At 35.0% G+C, this 16,033-nt stretch overlaps 1 protein-coding gene across 5 annotated transcripts in view; it reads left to right on the top strand.

Moving 5' to 3' along the window:
* Positions 1–16,033, top strand: part of LOC114002819 (cadherin-10) — a 96,381-nt gene that overhangs the window by 39,834 nt on the left and 40,514 nt on the right. For all 5 annotated transcript variants that reach the window (XM_027749118.2, XM_027749113.2, XM_027749112.2 and 2 more), the window contains one exon: positions 3,406–3,784. In XM_027749118.2, coding sequence (XP_027604919.1) covers positions 3,554–3,784 — 231 coding nt within the window. In that variant the 5' untranslated portion in view covers positions 3,406–3,553. The remainder of the gene's footprint in view (positions 1–3,405; positions 3,785–16,033) is intronic.

Genomic DNA, 16,033 nt, shown 5'->3' with positions numbered 1-16,033 from the left:
GCTGGAGAGTTGGGCTGATACCAATAGGGTGAGGTTCAACAAGGCCAAGTGCCAGGTCTTCCACTTTGGTCACCCATGCAGCGCTACAGGCTGGGCACAGAGTGGCTGGAGAGTAGCCAGGCAGAAAGGGACCTGGGAGTTTGGATTGACAGGAAGAGCCAGCAGTGTGCCCAGGTGGCCAAGAAGGTCCATGGCATCCTGGCCTGGATCAGGAACAGTGTGGCCAACAGGTCCAGGGAAGTGATTCTTCCCCTGGACTCAGCACTGGTGAGGCCACACCTGGAGTGCTGTGTCCAGTTCTGGGCCCCTCAGTTCAGGAAGGATATTGAGGTGCTGGAGCAGGTCCAGAGAAGAGCAACAAGGCTGGTGAAGAGACTCGAACACAGGTCCTATGAGGAGAGACTGAGGGAGCTGAGGTTGTTTAGCCTGGAAAAGAGGAGGCTCAAGGGAGACCTCATCACTCTCTATAACTCACTTAAAGGAGGCTGTAGCCGGGAGGGGGTTGGTCTCTTGTCCCAGGCAACTATCAGTAAGACAAGAGGGCATGGTCTTAAGCTGTGCCAGGGGAGGTTTAGGTTAGATATTAGGAAGAAACTCTTTACAGAGAGGGTAATCAGGCATTGAAATGGGCTGCCCAGAGAAGTGGTGGATTCTCTGTCCCTGGAGGTTTTTAAGATGAGACTGGATGTGGCACTTAGTGCCATGGTCTAGTGACCGTGGCAGTAGTGAATCAACGGTTGGACTTGATGATCTTGGAGTTCTTTTCTAACCTGGCTGATCCTATGACCCTATGAAGCAAAGTCCCAAAACACAACAACAAAAACCCAAACAAAACAAACAAGCAGAAAAACAACCCCCCCAAGAAACTCAAGTTGAAAAATGTATCTGCCTCCATTGGCTTTTCCAGGCCTGGTAGACCAGCACACAATCCAGCTATGCAGTGTAATACAGAACTCAGACTTCTGTCTAGTTTCTGTAGTTTTATATTAAAAGGTTTCCTTCATCTAATTCCCTTCAAACTTTATTCAGTGCTTTTTATTAGTTTAGTCCATTTTCTCTTGTTTGCTAGCTTATTTTTAAAGGTAAATGTTACTGATTTAATATACACGACTATCAAACTCATTACATTTAAAGTAGAAAACTGAACTCCAACAGCAGTCTCAAAGGAGGAAAAAGGCCTTGCTGGTACGTACATCCATTAAGCAGCTGTGCTTGCCAAGTCCGCGTGCATTAGCTACTTTTGTAAGTTTAACAAATTTCATCTGAGCTTTTATTCTGCTGACCTAATTTAACAAGAAGGAAATTCAATAACAACCCCTAATATTGAAGCATTATTTCCCAAGAGGCATTTAACAACTCTTCTACATCAAATAATAATGTGTGTATAATGAAATATATATACTAACTGCAACAAGAAAGTGAAAAAAGACAAAAAAAAAAAAACAACAAAAAACCAAACCCACATAAAAAGAAAGAAGAAAATACTATATGCCCCTTTCAAATAAAATACCCAATAGTTTTCCAAATTTTAGGGAAACTGATAATACCTTGAAGAGCTAATTTCAACTTTGAATTTCTTATAGTCTTTGAGAAGAAACATTTCTAACTGAGAATAAATCATAGCCCTCCTCTCTCACTCAGTATACCTTTGTTTCAAAAGAACACAAATACAAGTTGTGATAAATAGTTTCCTAGGTAGAGGACCACATCTCCAGGTTTTACATGTTGATATAATTCAGCACGTTATTAGTAGCTTATATTAGAACAGATTGTTCTATGTAGTAATCAAAGTTCACAAATCAAGTAAATGTCAAAAATCTAGGAGAGAGGAAGAAAGAGTAAATTAAATGATATGTAACTTGGTGTCGGTTTAGATAAATGGAAATGGACATCTGTGAGTTACTATGAACAGGCTTGGGGCTAAAGTCTTTAACAGCAGTGGCTTTGTGAAGTTATTTAGTCTTCCAAATATTGGGAGAGAGGGGAAAATTTTCTCCTGGGAGAATATAACTCTGAAGACAACAGCTGGTTGCTGAAAAGAATCTGTTAGGTTATTAACACACACAAACACACACCTTCACACAGACACACAGTCTTTTAACTATATCACTATATTTCATAGTCTGTCCACTTGAAAATCCTGACATTTTGTCACAAGCTCTTTTAATGAATGCAGGCTTACTGGAAATAAAGTAACACATCAATATCAAACACACAAAAAATTTCTGAAATTTTCACATACATCTTCTTTGGAAAATAAAGATATTTAAGAATATGATGAACTACAGTATAATGTTATTGAAAGCAGAGGGCATACGGTATTGCTGTGTACAATGTTATTTACTTATCAAAATCAGCAAAGAGGAGAAAAAACAACCCAAGCTTTTTACTACTTAAGTTTTGGGCCACATGTGGAAGAATATAAAACCACCTTCCATGCATTTTGTTTTCTATGGGCATGCAATCCACCTTGATTATAATTTGCAGGAACTATACTTTATTAAGATGACAAATCATAGGTTTTTGTGCTTTACTGAAGGAAACAATTACCAAATGATCTCACTAACAAAAAGTGTTGTTCTTTAAATGTTGGAATGGAAATAAAGTGAAAAGAACCTGGCTAAATTTGTCTTGCTGAAATAACATCTCATGGTTCTGTTAGAAGAAGGGAAAAAATCAAATAAAGCAAAGCAAAGCAAAAAAATGTGGAGACAAAACAAAGATGAGTTGGGAGAGGCTTGCCTTTATTCTACAATATCACTTCCCACAATGAGATTAAGTTTAGTTATCCAGAATACCTGGAAAAGAGACCCTTATTTTTTAAAAAATACTTCCTGCATTTTAAGTCTAAGATTCCATCCCCTCATGTTGCAAGACCAGCTCAAGAACTTTTTCTGTTTAAAAGTTTGCTTCTTGTCATGTTGTAGTTCTTCTGATGCATATGATGTTCCCTTTTACCATTTAAAATACCCTGGAGAACTGATGTTTTACCATTTCATAATTTCTAAAACTACTTTGTGTTAGAGTTTCAGGTCTCTTGATAGTAAGATTAATAAAACACTGGAACTCTTGTAAATCAAATTGGGTGGAAAACATTTGAAGCAAAGGAGGCATTATTTAATGTGTAAGTTTCAGCAATATCAACCAGTCTAAATAAAGAACACTTAGAAGTTTCTAAATTGAAAGGTTTTAAATGACACCCTTACTTTTTCTTATCAAGTGTTTTGACAGCAGCTACCCAACATATTCACAGAGTTCTCCCTATATGAACAATGTTTATATTCCTAACCAGGTTGCTTTCTATGTCATAATGTTCTATATCTGCGGAGTACAGTAGCAAAGACATTGGACATTACGGAGTGAATGCATTTCAACTTACATTGTCTCTTCTCTGTTTACTTTCAGGATTTGGTTAATATGTACAGTTCAGAGATGAGTTGCTGGAAACTGCTTGTCTGCATCAGCAACTAGAGACACAAAAAACAAGTCAAGAAAAACAAAACCGTAAGGCTCCATTGCCGACCTGATTGAAGAGGATCAGCAGTGGAGAATTATGACAATACAGCAAGTCCTACTACTTCTGCTGCTCTGGATGTGGCTGCCACATCCCTGCCATACAGAAATGCTGTTTAGAAGGACTCCTGATGTCAGAACCAAAAGCTTTGGAGGACGTGCATCAGGGAGTGATGGGAAAGCAATTCACCGCCAGAAGCGAGGCTGGATGTGGAATCAGTTTTTTCTTTTAGAGGAATACACAGGATCTGATTATCAGTATGTAGGCAAGGTAGGTTTCTCATTATGTTTTCTGTATAATTTTAAAGTTTACTTCTCTTTCTACAGAGCCTTAGATTTTATGTTGTATTCTAATGTGTAAAAAGCAGATTTCCAGGCAATATGTATATTGTTTCTCCTGCTATAATCATTAAATTATTGTTGTTAGTTAGAGCTATTCAGAAATATTTGAATGAAACAAATGCAGATAACTTTGACAGATATGTTTGCTTCAGCACATTTTTACTACCAGCAGCCCCCTCAGTATGTTGTCTTTATCAAAACATATTATTTTACAAATCATTATAAAATAATTTTTCAACTCTATCTCCGAATATTTCATGTTTCTTACAAAATATTGCATTCTTTTTCCATGCTCATGTTTGAAAAATGCAACTGCTTTTGAAGAAAAAATATTCTTCCTCTTTCTCTGAATTTCAATAAACTCCAATGAGTAAAGTTTTTTAACAAACGTGATAGAAATGAGGTGGTTAGGAAGTGAACTACAGTAGAAGTCAGCAGAATGGCCCATATGACTGCATAGTATACTAGAGGTACACATAAAGGACATTGAAAGTGTCTTTTAAATTATTTTCTGTTCATGTTTATGTTTTGCCATGTGATTCTTTGAAAAACTTATAATGTGCAATGCCATAATAATATGCAAATAGGTACAAGAAATTAATTAAAAATTATAATTTTCTTGAAATGAAAATTGGTGCAAGCAGTATTGGATACCAGTTAACACCAATGGTTGGTGCTAAACAGAGAAATTCAATTTTCTATAAACTGGTTTTTCATTTCTTACATTGTTTAGAACTTGAAATATACTGCAGTGAAATACTGACTTTTTGAAAATCACAGAATCAGAGCAGCTGAGATTGTAAGCATCCCTGGAGATCATATAGCCCAACACCCATGCTCAAAGTAGGGTAAGCTAGAGCTTTGTCAGGACTTTGTCCAGTCAGATTTTAAATAGCTCCACAGGCAGAAATTCCATCATTTCACTGGACAAACTGTTCAAGTGTTTGACCACCTACTCAGTAAAATTTTGTTCTTATTTTAGGGAATTTCTTGTATTTCAGTTTCTGCCTATTGCCTCTTGCCTCTTGTCATGTCACTGAGCACCATTGAAAATAAATTGAGCCTGTCTCCCTCACTCCTTCCCAACATGCGTTTATACACATTTATAAGGTTCCTGCTGAGCCTTCTCTTCTCCAGGCTGAACAGTCTCAGCTTTCTCAGCATCTCCTCATATGAAAAATAACCTAGTCCCTTAGTCGATTTACTGGCTATTTGCTGGACTCCCTTCAGTAGTTCCATATCTCTCTTTACCTGGGGAGCCCAGACCTTGACACAGAACTACAGACTTGTCTCACCAAGGCAGAGGAGAGAAGAAGGATCATCTCTCTTGATCTCCAGATGATGCTCTATCTAATGGAGCCCAGGGTGCTCATGGCCTTTGCTGCGAGGGCACGTTTCTGGCTCCTGATCAGCTTGCTGTCCACAAAGGTTCCAAGGTCACTCTGAAAAACTGCTATCCAGCCAGTTGGGCTCCAACATGTACTGGCGTATGAGGTTATTATAAAATGTTTCTTGAAAGAGTCAAGAACATTGGAGGATTTGTGAAAAGAAACATTTATTAAAATTTATGAAATTTAAATACTAGGTAAAAATTTAAGAGTCCAGGTTTATGAATGAGGATGTTGCCTTTTTGTTTCCCTTTTGTATTTGCTCCTTAGTCCAAATCAGGCTTATAGTTGATGAAAATTGACCTTACCCACAAAATAAGAAGGGGCACTGCATCAAAACACTATGTTACTGTATTAAAAGTGTATTGCTCGGAGAAGTCTTAGGAAATAAATAGCTTTCCAGAGCACTTGGAGTTTCAAATTATTTAAGTTCCTTCAGAAACCTGATGATTACTTTTTTTCTATTGCATTATTTTTGAATATTTATGGTTCCAAATCACAGTGTGAGTAGTGTTACTTCATAATTTTCTTCCAGTCATAAATAAGTGAAGGAAGACTCTTTACATGGGAAAGGGTTAACATTTATGTAGGTTAGCTCATCTGCATTAGAAAAAGAGAAAGATGTTTATAAAAATGAACTACTTTGTCTGAGGGAAAATAAGTGTTTGCAAATGTGAAGTGATAAGTAAAGATAAGTAAAATGACAGATTAAGAGTACATACTGAAAAGAAACTCGAGGAGCAGTTAAGACTGCACTTTCATCTATTTTGCTCTGCTTAGAATAAAAGAGTTTTTAATTTGAGCAAGCAAATTTAAAATTAACCTAAGTATATAAAGTTGCCCTATAGTAATTTTCTGACAAGTTGGAGAAAAGAGTAGAAAACACATACAAAATAAAAAGTACCATAGCATTGTATTTACTGAGGGAGAGTTTTACTCAAAGAAAGCAAATGAAAAGAGAGATGTAGAATTAAAAATTGATTGTTACACTAATTAATGTTTTGGCATGATACTCCAAATTCTCAAATTATTAGGTAAAAAAAATAATTGCAGATTAATATTGTTCTACATAAAATTTATAATATCTATCTCTTTTCCCTGATATTGCAGTCACCTTTCCAAGGGCCATCTCAGCTGCATAGTCAAAATGTTTCTGGATGTTTCCTTTTATCTGATCTTAACCAGAGATAAAATCACTTGGATAGGTGTGTGACATAAAATGCTACCTTCCTGTTTATTTCTCTGCAACATGTTTGGAGATGGTGTTTGAAAATTATGTGAGATAGTAAGAGGTCAAGTTAAAACTCAATGATTTTGGTGGAGGACTAGGAGAGAATTTTTGTGATGGAGAGGTTTCAGTCAAAAACAAGTACTAAGCGTGAATTTGAAATTTGACAATAATAGTTAGAGGACAAGCATTCCTTCAGCAGAACTTCCAAAGCTGAGACTACCAGATTCATCTGGATTTATGGTTTATGTCTGCTTGCTCTCTGAGCTCACGACCGATGTGTTTTTTCTTGTTTCTTAACCTGTATCTAATATATCTGTCAGAGAAGCTTGAAAAATGTTGACTATCACACTACTCTTGAAACTAGTGTCTACAATTTACAATGCAATTCGTGCATTCATTTGTTCACTGTTTAGATCACCTTGAGAATGTTCAACTAGAAAAATACCATGGAAATGAGGTTCACTGAATGAATGGGACATGTAATCCCATAACAACTGAAGTATTCCTTCAAGTCAACGATCCTTATGAAATGTGGCAAAGTAAAGAAAGAAGATGGTTATCCTTCACGTAATACACAGCATTCTGAGAGTAGAAATCAAAATTATCTAAGTGAATTTTGAATATGCAGAACCCCAGATTTTATTTCTAGTACAGGTTGAAGTTATAAAAAAGAGCCACGTGAAAAAACAAACCTGTCTACATATTACACAATTTATCCTTGAGGTATCTTTGCAAAAATATACTAGAAGACAGTAACTGTGAGAAAAAAATGCTTTGCCCAATTGCAGATAAACAATGCAGTAATATTTGAAAGGAAGTTTAAACCTCATATCAGAAAACCCACTTTATTAATATTTGAGGTTAGAGTTACGGTCAATACCTCCTTTATGTCTTTTTTTCTGCAGAAATTCTATGTATACTCTATGGAAAACTGATTTATAATTTTTATTTCTTTTTCTTAATATCCAGTTTCAAGGCCCATTTATTATTTTTCAAATAAAGCGGTGCAATTACAAAGTATTATACATTTTAAAACTTATTATGAAAAACTTCAATTTACTTTGAACATCTCCAGAAATAAAACTTTTCTTTTAAATCTAAACCTTATTTTAAAGAAGTTGTTACCTAAAAGAAGCACTACTGTGTACCAATCATATGGTAGTCCACAGTCATTAAAAATAAACTTATTAATAATTTCTTTATCCACATTAAAGTTCATTTTACTTCCTTATTATTTCACCAGATCTTGTAATTCATTGAGTTTTGCAGATATTTTCCCCACTTTGTTTTCTGAAATAGGTAGTAATTTTTTCTAGCAATTTTCAGTATGGTGGGTTTATTGCATAAAGGATCAATTGTTCACAAATTTTTCAGTACTTTGACAGACTGAAGTTCTCAGTTACACTGTAGTGTTTTTTATTATCTCAAAATATAATTTATAATATTTTTGCACTTAAATTTATATAAAATTTTGTATGTGTCATATTAAAACTGTTACCAGAAAGGTTTATCTTGGCAGTATTCCCTATTGCATGCTTGTAAGTGTAGTTATTATCTTTGACGGTTTAAAGAGCAGAAGGTTAAAAGACACAGAGGTTAAAAGACACATTTTCCTGAAGATTCTTGTTCTGTCAACATAAAAGGATAAAGATTAGCTAAAATCAGATATGTACAGGGTTGTTGCTGTTGGAGAAACAGTCAGTTTTAAGGAAAGATTAAGCAAAATTATTTCCTAAGAGAAATGAGAGACAGAAACCATCCTGCGCAGGAATTCTGAATGGTCTTTTCTTTCTGAAGAAGCAGCTACCCAAAGGACTGGTTTTGGAGAAGGTAATAGAAAAGAGCATGTTGTTTTGATTTTAAAGGATTCACCATCAAGTGCAACATAGACAAAAAAAGATCCCAATGAAGTGTTCTTATTGTTGTAGTAATAAGATGAAGACTTACCAAACCCTTTTAAAAATTTCTGTATTTTGATTCCTGAAGAGTATTTCTACCATAGTTCTTTCTTTTGTAAAGACCTTTGGTGCTACAAGAGATTAAAGAGTAGGATTCTGATTTGCAAGTGCTCATATGCAGGCTTGAGATTTGGTGTGAAGATCTGATTGAGAGGCATAAATGCCTTTCAGGTGAAGAAAATCAGCTATGTGGCACTGAAGTTTGCAGAGGCTGAATTTTCAGCAAGAGCAGATTTGTGTGACAGGGATCAGAATATTCTGCAAACTGAATAAATGAATGAATCTGTCAAGGTGAAAGAGGGCAGCTAGTCATTTAACAGTTTTCATGTGAGGTGTTTTTGGTCTACTGGAAGGAAAAATGAAGGTACAGCTGTGTATCTTCAAAAGCCCTCCATCATTGCAGATACTGCAGTGGGGTGGAATTGACACTTGAAAGACAATAAAATTTAGAAATTTATTTCTTTCTCAGTAAGACTTAAAACGTAGGCTGTGAAGAGGGTTATTTAAGGCACCAATTCATTTCAAGCATATGAATGTTTGCTTTTGGGCGTACATGTGCGGCCTCATAGATATTTCAGCACAGGTCAAAAGTGTCAGAGTGAAATATTGTTTTTTCCATAACATCAGAGGTATCTAAAGCTTCCTGTAGGATTGTCCTGAAGGCTGATTGATTCTCAGTGAGTGCTGAGAAAAAATTCATTCTCAAGGTCTGTTGGGACTCAGTTTAGTAGGAAGTTTACTCTATAACTGCTTAGATTCATCATTTACTCTAAATTGAAGTGTCCAGAGGGTTCATATTTTCTGTTTGTAAAAGGACTATTCTTTTGGAAGCCTCAGTGTATGTTGGAGGCTCTGACCTGCTTCATGAAACAGTGGCATAAGGTACTGGAGACCAAGAGCTGACTGGGCTTAATAGTAATGTTTTATTTTCATAAATAATTAATTATTTGTTACCTACTGTACCAGATGTATCCCTACAAGACATTGGGTTTGTCTGAATTGCAGAGGATGGAATTTACAGACAGTTGTTGAGGAATGAAAAGGGTTTGTAGTATTCACCAGTCTTTTAGTGAAGACCAAAGGAGCCACAGGTGATGTGTGCCTGAGTTCAAAGCTAGATATATTTGTTCAGAGACTGTAGATTCCCAGCCCTGGACAGATGTCTGTGCATATAAGTCTCTTTCAAGTGTTCTCTGGTCAGAAAGAAAGAGAGGTTAAGCCATTTGAGTAAGGCATATTGAGAGCATACTTAACCCAACTGTTTAAGGGGATGATCCCCAGTATCCAAATTATCTGATGAAAATTTTGCTCAGATGTGCAACACACTGCCGATGAAAGACCTAAGTGAGCACTCCTAGTTGCCTCTTAAGAATGGTAAAATCTTAGAAAGCGTGAGGAAACACAGAGACCTACAATGAAACTCCAGTGTTTCACAGTGAAATAGTACTGGAATGGATTACCGTCCTTTTAGACTTCATTTTATATGTGCAGACCACATCCAACAGAGCTGAAGGTAGATGTTCCAAAGCAATTTTGCCATTCTCAGGTAGTCCAGTGTCAGTATTTGTTCCTTTAAGGAGAAATACTGGATGTGTTGAGTGTCTCTCTGCTTCTAGTTTGTCCTTTAAAAAATCTGACAGGAAGATCACTTGGAACTTACTTATTACAGTCAACAGGACTGGGGAAACCAGAACCACCTAGCATTGCAAGAGACATGTTTCATAAAAACAGTGGGGCCTCATAAGATACTGGAAGTTCAAACTGCCAAGAGAGGTACTCGACAAATGACTTGAAGAGATAGGGAAGGAGGGAGGGAGAGAAGGAAGGAAGGCAAAATTAAAATTAAAAAAAATAAAAAGATGAAACAATAGGCTTGCTAACAGTGGTGTCATTTAATCTCTAGCTTAGAAAAGAAGATCTGGTTTGACAGAACTGAGAGGTAGTATGTCCTATATTTTTATTAATGTATTACGTAGACACAAGGGAAGGAGTTCAGAGCATGCCGGTGCTGGTATGTGTACTGATAAGGAAAAAACTGTCTGGCTAACAGTGTTAATCTAGTTCTAATCAAATGGATATGACTTCTTTACCAACTGGTATCACAAAAAGATGGGAGCACTGTGGGTCCAGGTTTGTAGCTGCATCAAATCTTCACTGGTAATGAAGTTTGTACCAGTTTCAGGCTCACATCACATATCCATACATAGCCAATTGCCAGAGGACCTTTTGTCACCCTTGTGGCAAGTGATGCACTGGTGAATAAAGTGAAGCACGGTCCTAGAAAGATGTAAACCACACTCTGAGATTGCAAGACTCCAAAAAGAGTATCAAGGTAAAACATATTTAAAAAAAAAGAACAGCGAGACACTAAATTGCTTAAGTATACATATCTATATCTTAGGTAGACACATACAGATGTGCTCATAGACAACAACTTGAAGTTAAACACTAAACCTAGTACTGGATCTTTTTCACTTCCACGGGTAGTTTTAGACATACTTTGCATAATTTTAAAGGTCAAATAACTGAAGGATTTACAGTGAAAGAAGTGAGATATCATTTCTAAAAGTAATATTTGCTCAGCTTTCAAGCAAATACTAATTTTATAATCTGTTCTTATTTCTTCTTGACCATAAGTATTATACTTAATAAGTTTAACACTTTTAATGGTCTTTAATTAGACGCTGCAATAGACAAACACAAGGTGGGTTTAATATTTTTGTCCCCTTAAGGAAATCCTTAAACCTTAAACAAACTAAAACTGCTTGTAGGAGGTGCAAAGTAGAGTAAAATACTCATTGAAATTTTAAATTCTGCCAAACAATGTTGTTAAACATTTGAAATTAAATGAACTTAATAGTTCTTCCTGACCAAAATGACTCTTTGTAGGCATTTAAAAGTTTTCTATTTCAAGCACAGCTTTTGCATACTACAACTGGTATGTTTAATTTCATTAATAAGATGCATTTTGCTTCCTTTATGAAGAAGAGCTGTAGCTCTCTTGGGTAGTTTTCATTCAGAGTTTGTATGAGATTTTGCATTTTACTTAAAAGGCCATAATGCTTCAAAATAGTTTAAGAAACTGGGAAATAGTTTGGTCTGAACTCTCCAGTTCCTTTCAGTTCAATTTATCTTTCAATTTTAAAATTGTATCTGCTTGTCACAAAAATATAGTCCAAAGAGGAAAGAACTGATAAAACTGAAATGATTTATATTCAAAGCCACAAGTCAGGAAAAGTAGAGCCTACTTCATCACAGTACATTCATTCACTCAAGGGAATGAAAAACATAATAGAAAAGAGATCTTTAGAAATGTGTGACCTACACCTTGTTTGAAATTATAAATGTATAAATAGCCAATAGTTTCAGCAGCAAGTCAAAGGGTGATGCCCCTTTGGGGCTTTTTTTTTAACCATCTTGATTTATTTTTTTTTTTAAATCAGGTGCAGATGACCTTTTAAATATCCTGTATACCCAGATAACAAGGAAGAGCCGGGAGTAACACTGAAAAAAATTGGTGACTTGCAACAAAATATCCATGAGGGAGAGAGTTTTAAGAAGTTAAAGTTGATATTTACTCTTTTAAAATGTCTTCCTACTGGAAGGTTTTCCTTATATTTATGAGTGTTTTTGCCTTTGAAGATAATTAAAAGTAAGGTGAAGAAAAAGGACTTTTTAATGGCAAGTTCTTTCAAACTCTCTAATACCTTCTCTTTTGAGGTAGTAAGTAGCTATAAAATGTATCTGAAGTCCCTGGCAGATAGAGTGGGATTTCTTTTCAGGAGTAAACAAACATCATTGTCCAACTCATCAGTGTTACTTCCTCAAACAATTATTTCTGCTTCCTGAGTCTTTTAATAGCTATGTATCTCAGAGCATTAAAGGAGTCCTGGACCATTGAGGGGAAAAAATGCCCTCTAACTTATGACAATATTTTGATCTGTAGCTATTTTAAGTCTACAACCCTAGATGAGTTCCTACACTCAAGTCTGAGAACAGAAGCTGTCTTATTTTTGTTTCAAAGATTCAATTCACAGACCATCCACTTGTCTGAAATGCAGGTGCAAAGGTACTTTACACATCTAAATGCACTAAGAGCTTAGAAAATTGTTAATGAATGATTAGATGGCTTGGCATACTAAAAAGGCAATGTCCAAACAGACTGGACGCAGGCAGCTGGATGGAAAATATGAGCTGAATGAAGGAAGATTGTGTTCTGGAATATTCATGTTATTGTACTTTTTAAAACTATGAAGTTACAAAGATTTCTACCTGCACTGTAAGACTTAGATGATTGGGCATGCAAAAATTCTATGCGAAAAAAATTCTGGATACTTGCAAGAATATGTAACAACTGAAGAAAACCTTGGTGCTCAACTGCAATTATGTTCATCACTTTTTTACCCCTTGTCCAAGTTGTAGAAAAGCCTTGCTTCTTTGTATTGCCTTGCACAGATATTCTGTGCCTTTTTCTGTTTCCTAGGTCTGTAGTCTTCAGTCCAGTTATGCTATCTGGGTTTAGCATTATTTATCATGCAACACAGACGCATACCAAATTATCTTTTCCGGGGGTCATTTTTATTTAAGCAGTAGCGTATGTCCTCTCTCTGCTTCTGAACTTTTATTCCCTCAATCTTGCCTTTCCTTTCAACTTGCCTAAGTATATATCTCAAAGCAGAGGGGGGAAGACATGAGCATATTAAGTTTCCTCTTGGTGTAAAATTAGGAGTAATCATACCATCCTTCACTGCCAATATTTTGGTGACCTCTGATTTTTTTTCTATTTTTTTTCCAGAGAATATTTGTCTCTTTGTAATAATTCTCAAGCAAATGATATTTATTAACAAAACAGGAAATAGAGGTTGGACTTGATGATTTGAAATATTTCAGGGTGAAACTGTGGTGAGAAAAAGAAGAACAAACAAACAAACAAATACAAATCAAAACCCACCAAAAAATCTACTCTGTAGAAAACACTGGAAGCCTGTAGGATACATTAGAGATGAGTATACACAATACTTTGTCCCTTCCTTGCCCAAAAACACTTGAGTAAAGATGCAACTTCTTTTCCCTACCATTTAGTTTATAAACTGCCTTATGCTATGAAATGCTTTTCTTGGTTTTATTCCTAAAATTTTTAATTTTTTTTGTAATTATATATAATTTAGAAGTACATATCTTACAACATAAGAATTTATGCTTGATATGCAGAAACATGAAATAGTAATACAGATTTCTTCCTTCTATATTAAGAACCTCATCTTCTAATGACAAATTTTCCATATCCTTTTTTGAGTATGACATTTGCTGTAGAATATGCATGAATTCAAATTTCTGAGTCTCCATGTTTAGGATTGTTAATTCCACTATAAATGGGATATTTAGGAATTAGGAATATTTAAGAAATATTACTTTGGAGTGAATACAGTAATTAATAACTATTACTACCTAGGTAATTTTGGTTAGAAAATATATATCTTAGTAATAGATTATTAAAATGATACTGATATTTTTAATTTTGAAAGTGAGAAAACTGACTAATGCAACTGTGTAAGAGATGAAGTAAACAGGGAGAAAAAAAAGACTTTTATTTTTTTAATTTTCTGTTTTAACAAGTAGGAATTTAAAGAAATGTCATGAAACAATCCATTTTGAGGAAGGAAACCAAAAAGATAGATAGAATAAAACAGTGTTCCAGGCCATGTTAGTAAAATTTAAGAAAATTTTAGTGAAGTGGAAGTAGTTGTAAAGTGTGAAATTAATGTGACAAATAGAATATATGAGCTTCAAGAGAGGTCAAATGGGCATAGCCATATGGCAATAAATATATTTGTGAGGTGACAGAGCCAGAAAAGCTACAGGACTTTTGTAAATTGATATAAATCTTTCTACTTGGTAAATTTCACAGAACTCTTCATTCATGTTGTACTTTGAAAAATACCTGTCCTTTGGAAGAACTACTGTGCAGAAATATGGCCACATTTTTACACACTGTTACTACTGAGGATGCCACAGAGGACTTGGAAATACCTCTAGCAATCAGTAGGGTGTCTTAGGTCATTCAGAAAGATAATGAGACTGCTATATAAATAATACAGTTGAAAGATAAGGAAACTGATTGCTTAATTATCTCTTTAGTTAGGTCAGGTTATTTGACAGACCGTTCTCTATGTGTCAAGAGTGGTATTTTGTCTAGTAAAAGCCAAGTAAAATAAATTAAATAGCTAGAGGACTGCTGAGGGCTGTGACACTGAAAAGAGTTGCATAGGATTAATCAAGACTTACCATTTAAGAATAATGGAAGAGATTTCAATAACACTGATGTATTTCCTAGGAAGAGATAATGACATGCCATAGAAAACAAAGTCATTAAAGGAGTAAGAAACACTATTTCAAGTTCTGTGTAAGACTGTGTATCATAAAAGAGAATTAGGAAGTTTTCTAGGGATAGTGTAGAATTCTTTCTACTGCCAAAAGAAAAAAGTAGGAGCTAATAGTGTACAAGACAAGGCCTAAAACTTCATGAAAAGAACCAGCAAAACAACCTAAAGCATAAAAAATCTGGATGTTAAAAGAACTTCAACCAAGTCTGAGAAAGACTGCCATATGTCAGGATTTTTTTTTTTTTTTTTAACATAAGAATTCTATTCTTAAGTCAAGCTGCCAGAAAGTAAGGGCACTTCAGGTCCACTGACAGTTCTCTACTTTCTGTTATCACCTGATGTGCAGACTGTATTTATTACATTAAAATTGGACGAGAAGATGCATATTGGCTCATGCAAGAACTTTTTGATGTATGAAATTAAATTAGTCTCTAGTTCATCTTAGCTCAATGTTTGTGTGTCTTCTGAAGTAGAAGCTGCAAGAGCCTAGTGAAGCTGAAACTTCCATGTTCTAACCCTCTGAACATCAGCTTGAGAAAGGACATTGGGTATTGGTGTGTTGACTTAGTGCTTCTATGTAGGACTCTTTGCCACTTCTCATATGATTTGTCTTTAAAAAAAAATCTTACCTCTCTCAGCTGAAGTCCTAAAATAGTTTGGCTGTGACGAGATCATATGCCTTCTCCATACCATGAATCGTCCCTTTAGAATAAGCTACAATAACGGGGAAAAGATGCAAATTTAATGATGAAAAAATACCTTTGTGTTACAGTTAGTTTCTGGAAATTGAAATTAGTGCAGATGATATCACTATCAAAGTTTGTAGGAAGCTATGAAAAATATCATTTCTATTTCTGTGATAGATAATACTTCACCAAGGATATGGGGAAAAATGCTTTAAAAATTATTAATTATAATTTTATTAATTATAAAAGTATTAAAATATTTTTATTAATATTTTATTTAATAATATTAAATATAAAGCTATTATTAATTATAATTATTATTTTAGAACATTTGGTAAGAACAAACAAAAATTTTGAACAGGAAGAACTACTGTAATCCTTATCAATAAAAATTGTGGAAAATATTTTTATCTTTCCTTTGGCTAATGAATCAAGTTAAATAAATATAATTTGAAAATGCAGCGTAGACTGGAGTTTTTAATTTCTGTTTGTTGCAAAAGAATTTCAGAGTACTCATCTTGCGTTACTTGTT

Source organism: Pipra filicauda, unplaced genomic scaffold (genome assembly GCF_003945595.2).
Source record: "Pipra filicauda isolate LSUMZ 115617 unplaced genomic scaffold, ASM394559v2 scaffold99_size2403431_pilon, whole genome shotgun sequence".
NCBI lineage: Eukaryota > Metazoa > Chordata > Aves > Passeriformes > Pipridae > Pipra > Pipra filicauda.
The sequence above is the reverse complement of the archived record's forward strand: the minus strand, read 5'-3'. Positions and strand labels throughout refer to the sequence as shown.